At 35.0% G+C, this 9,467-nt stretch overlaps 1 protein-coding gene across 2 annotated transcripts; it reads right to left on the bottom strand.

The window, feature by feature from the left end:
• Positions 1 to 10: 10 nt before the first annotated feature.
• On the bottom strand, positions 11 to 9,174 carry LOC306844532 (centromere protein R-like). Of its 2 annotated transcripts, XM_079376746.1 has the most exons (9): positions 9,109 to 9,174; positions 8,414 to 8,450; positions 8,128 to 8,209; positions 7,749 to 7,821; positions 6,335 to 6,413; positions 5,932 to 6,019; positions 5,697 to 5,753; positions 2,258 to 2,306; positions 11 to 829 (listed from the first exon to the last, which is right to left on the bottom strand). In XM_079376746.1, the coding sequence occupies exons 1-9, from the start codon at positions 9,111 to 9,113 to the stop codon at positions 823 to 825; spliced, it is 477 nt and encodes a 158-aa protein (XP_079232872.1). In that variant the 5' UTR covers positions 9,114 to 9,174; the 3' UTR covers positions 11 to 822. The 2 variants fall into 2 exon arrangements, with proteins under 2 accessions (XP_079232872.1, XP_079232871.1); XM_079376745.1 differs by lacking the exon at positions 11 to 829 and having other exon boundaries at positions 1,840 to 2,306; positions 9,109 to 9,171.
• Positions 9,175 to 9,467: the final 293 nt, after the last annotated feature.

Genomic DNA, 9,467 nt, shown 5'->3' with positions numbered 1-9,467 from the left:
TAAGCCACATCACAATTTTTAATTTATTTAGTTTTTTTAATCATGCAGCCCTAAACAAAAGGTCACATCAAATAAACAAAATAATAATAATAAACTACTAATTTTATTTTTCTTTCAAGTAGTAAATTTAGAAAAATATTCATTAATACAAAGGAATAATCTTGGCAGTGACTGAAGACATGAGGCTAGTACTAAAGCTACGCATTAAAATGCTTCAACTTCATGAGCTGTAAAACAAAAATGATGGAAGGAGACATATCGGAACATAATGCTGTAAAGCTGAAATACCAAGGGGAAAAAGTACAAGCAATCTTTTTCACCCCTCTTTGTGTGAGTTAATGATGGCCATTAAAAAAAATCCATTACAACTATAAATGTTATCAGGTCACAAAGGGGCTAGTGTGTTACAGCCTGAGCGAGGTCTGGAGCCACACACACACACACACAAACATGGAATGAGGAGAGAATGAACAGGTTTTGGTTTGACTGTCTTACTCGATATACGAGTCACAATACTGGAGTGTGTGATACAATTTTAATGGATGGTGCTAATATTACCCATATCTTGATATCAAGTCATGCCGTACTTAGTTATACATCTTAACAGTCCATGGCGAACAGACCAAATTGCTGAATTCTGAAACACTATGCTTGTTCTTCTCAACCGTCGTAATGCAAAGTGTGTGACAAGTGTGTGTTTTGTTAGGTCAGCTTAAGCTTTTGTCCTTGAGACAGCCTCTAGAAGTGATAAAGAGAGAGTTACGTGATCCACCTTGAGCGGGCACCAGCTGCCGCCCATGTCACACATCGAGAAATGATCCCTCAGCGGCTGCCAAAATAAAGAGACAGATCCACCATAAATACGCTTCTGTATATCTGTGCATGTGTAGTTTTCCAACATCTGTTGTTGCTTTCTCAAATATATATCTGTGTGTATGCATAGATTTCTCCCCGTATCAGCCCTAGTGGGACTGTATGCCAGCAGTAAGAACACTATTTTCACAGCGACGCAGCACACCGTGTATTGTAGAATCAACATTTTGTCAGATTCCCGGTGAAAGGTGGGGGAAAACCTTTCAGAGAATGGATTCAATGTAAATGTCTGAGATGGGATGGCAAGGTGTCGGCAGAGCTGTCTCATTTTGACTATGCCGGAAAGACTGACAGCCTCTTCAGACATCTCGCCGCTTTCAGAGTGACAGGATGTTCAGTGTACATCAAACACGCTGACAGAGAACTGCGGCTCTGCCAAAACGAGAACCACTCCATTTGCAACTGTGCACAGAATTATATGCAAACAAAAAAGCATATTGCGTGTAAAAGTCTGTGGTATAATACAATATACTATGTCTATTAAATTAATATTTAGGACTGATAGAATTACATTACAGTGGAAAAGTTTGGGGTCAGTAAAAATCTATTATGTTCACCAAAGATGTATTTAATTTTTTAAAAATACAATGAAAACGGTAATATTGTGAAATATTCTTACAATTTAAAATGACTTTTCTATTTTAATATTTTAAAATTTAATTTTTTACTGTGATGGAAAAGCTACATTTTTAGCAGCCATTACTCCAGTCTTCAATATCACATTATCTTCTCTTTTTTAAGAAATCATTCTAATATGCTGATTTAATGTTCAAGAAACATGTATTACTATTATTATAATTATTATCAAAGATTATACTTTTTTCAGGATTCTTTGGTGAATACAAATGTTCAAAAGAACAGCATTTATTTTATATGGAAATATTCTGTAATATTATAAATGTCTTCACTGTCACCTTTAATCAGTTTAATGTTTCCTTGCTCTATAAAAGTTTTTTTTTTTTTTTTAAATGTTTATATATGCATGAAATTATCCTATTTAGCAGTTCTGTGAAATTACTCCAAAATGATCAAACTTGTAAAAATAAGTTGCTGTTAAATTAAGCATAATTCAACTAGAAATACCTTTCTGATGTCATGATCAGAAATACAGTTGTATTTTTATGTATTATGAAGATGATTTGATGAAATCTCTGCCACAATGGTTGCATGCATGTTGCTATGTGGTCGGTAAGGTGTGCTAGCATGTTACTAAAGGATTCTGGGAAGTTGCTAGGGTGTGCAGGGTCAAAACAGCCCACCCTACTGTGGAAAACCACTACTAATTACTGTAGAATTATATGAATTTCTGTAATGTAACACGCTTTTAAAGTTACAATGAGTACAATACAAACACAGGTAGGTAGGTGGGGGGGGGGGGGCATACCTCAAGATTGTCTTCAGAAATTCATAAGAGCTGCCAGTCTGTTTCATCCCTGTGAAAGCAACATAGATAGATCACCACACTTTATCTAGCTTAAGAGACTAGATCATTTTGTGAATACATGAATGAGACACATGCACATGTAACTTATCAGGAAAATCCATCCATCAGTCATAGATTTTGTAGACTGCTACAGCTGCCAGAGCTGCTAGATGATCTAAATGCAAATGATCTGAAATGCATTAACTAAATGCATTTCATACACCTGCGGGACGCGTGTGAACAAAACAGAGAGCAAAACACATGCTGAGAGTTGCTCAACTCTACCCTCCCCACCCAAAGCCCTGTAATATACAACAGCCCTTTAATTGTGCTGGTGTTTTCCATCAAAAAGACTCAAATATTCCCCAAACAGACCCCATTTATCCTTCAGCAGCCCAGGATTGATGTGATATTAGGAGGGTCTGTGACCCCGTCCCGGCCAAGAACCAAAAACCTATTTGTTTTATTACATTTTAAGGAATTTTTAATACAGTCTATTAAGGCTGTCTTACAAATCTCCCACGGCTCTAACCCATCTGCGGCCTGATCAATTTTTATACTGCTGATCCTTCCCCTTCCTTCTCATTTTGTCATTGCAAAATTCATATTATATAGGATTTTCTTATGGAAAACTTGCCATAAAAATACGTTACTACATCTGCTGATGCGCATGGGAGGCCACCGCACGAAGACAGAGAAGGCTTTGGTGAAGATAAAATTTGTTTCAGCGGTAAGCAGAACTGTTTAAATGTTATTTATTTTCATGCTCCAAAGAAAATATATTGTGAAGTACAACATTGATTTAGAGCATAACAATGTCTCCGTATGAGCGTAGAAGAGATGGAGGCAGGGGCCGATTTATGAATCCTTTGCTCAGCTCCTTTAATTGAATTTTCCAAATCTCTCGCCACACAGAAATAATCAATACCCGCGGTCCAGGCGACAAACCTGCCTCAGAATTATTGCACTCTCTCTTTTCCCATTTTGCGCTCATCAGCAACATGTAGCGTGAAGCTCGGGACTTGGTAATGCCTGAATGAGCCAGAAAATTTACAGCCGGTCTCTCTTGAATGTTTGGGAAAAACTTTTGTCAGTTTCACCATAAACATCTTGCTTGCCAGTTGCCCTTTCGCCCAAGGTTATGTTTTGGGAAGCCATTAGATGAAGGGGCTTCCATTAGGGACATGGATTCAGCGGTTGGCCTGTCAAAGTTAAAATATCCTTGTGGATTTTCTCAGCTGTCTTGGCGGTATCACGCTGCCTGGTGCTCAGCTTGTTTTTACACGAGTAGTGTCATATCCTCGCCATCATATGTCATCCGCACCAGCTCCTGTATGGCTCAAGTGACACTGTGTGTTTGAGAACTCTAATAGCAATGATGTGTCTCTATGAAATCCAGGGTATTAGTGATCCGTGTCAGGACCTAATGGTGTCCCAAGAGAGCTTCAAATACATCTTCAACTACTTACATATGATTTGCCTAAGTATCATTTATTTAAAGCTTAATAATGCTGCTGCAAAAATAGTTCTTGGCCAGTTGTGAATGTAGAAAAATATTCAATAACCTTATGAACACAAAGTACTGAACTTGAGCTAATTTCAAGCTTTGACTTCCAAGGCAACTAAAATGTAATCTGAAAAAAAATGTTTTTTTTTTTTTTTTTACATTTTTATGCATTTAGCAGACGCTTTTATCCAAAGTGACTTACATTGCATTCAAGTTACAGTTTTTACATTTTATCAGCTCTTGCTTTCTCTGGGAATCGAACCCATGACCTTGCCGTTGCTAGCGCCATGCTCTACTATTTGAGCTACAGGAGAGCCTTATTTGTACAGGACATACTTACTGAAACGATCCGTATTTAGCTGCATTTCTGTGAAAATGTTTGTTTTCATGGACAATCACAATCTTTTCCTGGAGACAAATCATTTGATTTCTTCACACCAATCTAATTCACAATTCCAACACAGAAAAAAGGCCTTTCGTAACACAAATGACAGAAACATCATTTCTAAATTAAAATGTTGATCAATTATGTTGATAATATAATATATTTTAAAATGCAATTTATTATTGTGATGGTAAACCTGAATTTTCAGCAGCCATTACTCTAGTCTTCAGTGTCACATGGTCCTTCAGAAATCATTCTAATATGCCGATTCAGTGATTTCTATTTATTATCATTCTAATATTTTAGTGCAAACCGTGATACTTTTTTTCAGGATTCTTTGTTTAAGATAAATGTAAAAGAGCAGCATTTACTTGAAAGAGAAATCTTTTGTAACATTATAAATATCTAAACTGTCACTTGATTAATTTAATGCACCCTTGCTGTATAAAAGTACTGATTTCTTTAAAAGAAATCTTACTACCTCAAACTTTTGGACAGTAATATATAATATAATATAATAATATAATAGCTAAAGCATCAAATTAGTCAAATCTGGACCAAATTCTACATAATGGCATAATTTTGACCTAATTTGTATAATTTTTTTATACATAATTAGTGTTTTGTAAATGTATGTTATAATGTCTTAACACAACAAAGGGTTGATTCTCTTTCTAGGGACGTAAATGTGAAAACACTCTTGTACTGTTGTTGTTGTTCTCTACATTGATAAATTTCATGCTCCACCATGTGATCAAGATTGTGACATTCCTTTGGTGTCGAGCTTCCAGCAACAAATATGCAGAGGTCCTTGAGTGTGACTAATTAAAACAATTTCAGGCGACCTTATCTTAAAAACTTGCTGAACTTCATCACAATCCAACCATTGAGTTGCAACAAATCACCATTGTGCGACTGAATCACAAGTGCAGCTTTGCTGGGGGCTAAATGTGTGCTTGAAATAATCGAATTAATTCTGTCCCATGAAGAGGAGTTCTGGCTTGTTTGTGTTAGGAAGATGAAATATTTTTCTTAGAAAAAGAGAACCTTTTATTTGTGCAAAGATCGAGGCAAATGTCTATGAACACGCCACATTGACAAACCAAATCTCGTTAATGGCTATTCAGGGGTCCCATGTGACCAAGATCCAGAACTTTTGCTAGTGCTTGAAATCAATCATGACTCACGTATAAGTGGAACACGAAATGTTTTCTTTCTCTTGCTCTTTTAAGGAAAGCAGTGGGGTCAGAATCATCATACTGTAATTGGAATCAATTCTATATGGCACATAATTTATCCTTGTGTCAGTCTAACAAAGACTGTGTTGTGATAGGGAAACATTCAAGATTTGAAACATAACTAATTGTGTACTGGTTGCTGATCTGATCTAAGAGAATACCTAAGACTGAATATCCACTTAAGATAAGTGTTATCGTTCATGCTTTTAAATGGTAAATAAACTTTTCAATTCAATTCTGAGCATTCATTTGATTCCCAAATGCACTCACCTTGGAAATGGCCCTTGTTTGTGTCTGCTCGATGTGCACAAGATGCAATTTTAGCACCTGGAAAGCAAAGAATTCAGTTTTATGTTTCACACACAGCAAGAATTGATAGCCAATATGCTTAATAGCAAATAAATTGTTTAAACAATGTCTATAAAGCGACCTTGAGAAAGTGAATCCTTTTATATACATGCATTATGCAGTTTATGCATCACAGCTGAAAAGAGAAAGGACTCACACAGATTCTCATGTCTCCTGAGTTCAGTTTGTAGATCAGCAGGACTTATCAGCAGGAGACTCCTCAGCTCACTACTGCCCTCTACTGGCTACAAGCAAACATTCATATAAGAACAATCGCATTCCATATTGCATTTTTGTTGCAACCTCAATAAGATGCCTTAAATGTAGCTGGCTTCACACATCAAAATAAGCTTAGTCTAGTCTATGTCTGTCCAACAAATTCAGAATTGAGGCACCAAATATAATAATTTAGATGAAGTGTATTAGCCAATAACCAAAGCCTCTCAATGTCTGGTGGTTCAGACCCTGATCTAGACTTACTTTAGTGGTTTAGTTGGCCAATCTATAAACAATCCTTTAGTACATACACTACAAAATGATACACTATTAGATCCACATACCACTAAAGTTTCCAGTTGTTGCCTGTATTTCATGAGGTCCTTGAATGATTTTTTCACCTTAGACCTGAGGAACAGAATTCTGAGGAGGAAAAGGTATTAAAAAAACAAATGAAAAACTAAATTTGAAAACAATTTGTTAAAACGTTTATTTGGTTTTAATAAGGTTTCATTTGTTAACATTAGTTAATGCATTAACTAACAATGAAAAATACTTAAGAATTTATTAGTTAATGTTCAATTTCAACATTTAATGATACATTATTAAAACCAAAAGTTGTTATCTATTAATATTATTTAATGGACCTGAGCTAACATAAATTATCTATGAACAGTTTGTTCTGTTAACAAAGATTAATAAATAACGTAACGAATATTATTGCTCATTGTTGATGAATTCATTAACTGACATCAACTAATGGGACCTTATTGCAAAATGCTACCAATTATTAATAAAATATTTATAAATTATATTTAATTTTTTTATTCTTAAATTGTAAATAAGGCAAGTGCCATGACAAAATATCTGAAACATATTACATTCTTGCAGAAAATGAGCTCGATAAGGACACTGAATTCCAAATTCATATTCAATATCCTTACTAAGTCTGTGAGAAGACAAGCTGACTAAGAATAAGATATTCATTTATTTTTAATACATGTTTAAAAATATTGGAAGACATATTAAAAGGTTGGCAAAATCTTATACAAGGACCGTCATCCAATCACACTCAAGATCTCTTCTACATTTTGCACGAGAAGTCCTCTTGGGTTTGACTCCGCAAATGAATACTTTCTTAAATGAATCATAAGCCCGCTCTCTTTATTGATGTTTTTATATATATTTAACTAGCTTCCTCTTAAATGACTGCACTATAAAATTCAAAACTAATGCTTGTCTTGATGGATCACACGGAGCTCTGTGTTAGTATGCGTTGGAAAGGAAATAGGTCTTTTCTTAAACTCTCCTTATCCAACTATTTTTAGTGCTATGTAAATCAACGAGGCTTTTGGCTGGTGATGAAACTCCCTCCATGTCCTGTCATTAAATTCTGATCAGTCATAATGGCTATCAGCCAAGTGGGACAAAGGAAATATCCAGTAATGAGGAGAAATTTCTGTCTGTTCCACTGCTCCAGTTAGACCAATGTTAGTAGCTTCGTAAAAATAGACTTAATGGCACTCTGGTTTATGTAAAATATCGAGGAAAAAGTTTAATATAGTAAGTCAACAACAGAATTAAACAATTAAACCATGCATGGGTCAACAGTTAAGCAATAACATTATTAAAAATTAAGTATGTCTTTTTATTCTTTTCTTTTTTCATTTGTACTTTTTTATTTGAATAATCTCAAATATTAATATTAAAATTACAGGAATCATCAACATGTTTAAAAGGATATTTCTACATCCTTACCTCTCAGCATCTGTCATGGGCTCTTTTGTTTGAGGGGGATTCGCTTTCTTCCCACCTGCTCTGGAATTACCTGCTGATGAAGCACTAAATGTCAGCAATTTATCAATTCGGCATGAGCAAAGATATTATTAATGGCTGCAAAGACAGCTAATCTAAATGCAATATCACTGGATTACAAGAGACCCCTACTGTACAGGATTTAAGAAACAACATGATATGAGCAGGGGATTGTTTATGGTGATTACCGAAAGCGAAAAGAACACACACATCTTACTCTGTTCACAATGAACAAAATCAAAAATGAAAACTCATAGGGGGCAAAATATAGGTTTTATAGGTCTAAAAAATACAGTAGCTGGTCTGTGGGACTTTTTAGTACCTGCAGGTTTTGTCGTGGGACTCATTTGGGTTCCGGTCATAGGGGAATAGTCCCTGTTTGGTGCTCGCCTCTTAGCTGGGCTCTAAAATAGATTCATTTGAAGCATTGGTATAGATTTATTTATGTTATTTTACTTTAAATAAAGAAGTCTTATGGTTACTGACATGGTTCTGATGTCACTTTAAAATGGGCTACAAGGACATTCAAAGAATATGAAAAAGCCATTTCTGATCTGAAATCAATGGTAGGCATGCCTGGCGATGTGTTCATGATTTAATGAACTCACATTTTCTTTGTCTTGTAACTGAAGGGCTCTCTTCACACTGTATGGAAAATTAGAGTTTATCAGAGGAGTCAAAAGATTAACATCATAATCAGCAGTTAATTGTCATTTTTGTAATTAACGCTTTCACAGTTTGGGGTTTGCAAATTTATGTGGATGATATCCATACCAGCATATATGAATCTACAAAAAGACACCAAACAGATATTCAGTACTTTATGTTTGTATTTACATTATTACATTGTACATTAGATGTGTGTATTTATTCCAATTACACTTGTACACATTCAAGTTCAATAGCTTTACTAGAATATAGCCGTTGCTAGATAATATTAATACTACATGTGACAATTATTGTACTAGCTATATTAGGTTTATCTGTGAGTTATGATACTAGTACTGTAAAAACCCAAATTCATTCAAACTTAAAGCCAGTGTGTGACATTGAGTATTAAATATTTCTTAGTATTTGTCTGGAGGACCTTGGACAGGTAAAATGGTATTTAATGAAGTAGTACTATGGTACCTATTATTCAATATTATTTTGGCAGTAATGTTGAACAGCATAAGAGTAATATTAAGTTTACTTTATAACATGAACACAAACATATATCGTTGAAATTATAGAACATATCACAATGTTGAATCAGTATTAATAATTCTGAGAAAACGAGAGCTATTTGAATAGATACACTTACGGCATTTTAAATGTTTCTTTTTCTTGTGGTGGAGTTGACAGGCGTTTTTGTAGTTTGGCGCGGTGCGGCAGTAATTTTAGTCCCCCGGAAACATTTATCTACATACTTGTTAAAGTATTTGTATATATAGTATAAATAGTATAACTCTATTTATGTGAAGTTTCACAAAGTATAAGTTAAAATGTTGTTAGAGTAACGATGGAGTTGGCTGCCAAGATTATATCACACACACACATCTAATTAATAAATATTGTATGAGGAGCACTGAACGCAGTTGTTTCCCGTCTCATTTAAACTGCGCACCGGGTTTGTTTACACACGGCAGCCATGGCAATCAGACTCGATAGCCCAAAATATGC

The sequence above is a fragment of the Barbus barbus genome, assembly GCF_936440315.1.
Source record: "Barbus barbus genome assembly, chromosome: 25".
Taxonomy (NCBI): Eukaryota; Metazoa; Chordata; class Actinopteri; order Cypriniformes; family Cyprinidae; genus Barbus; species Barbus barbus.
This window is presented reverse-complemented; position numbering and strand designations above follow the sequence as displayed.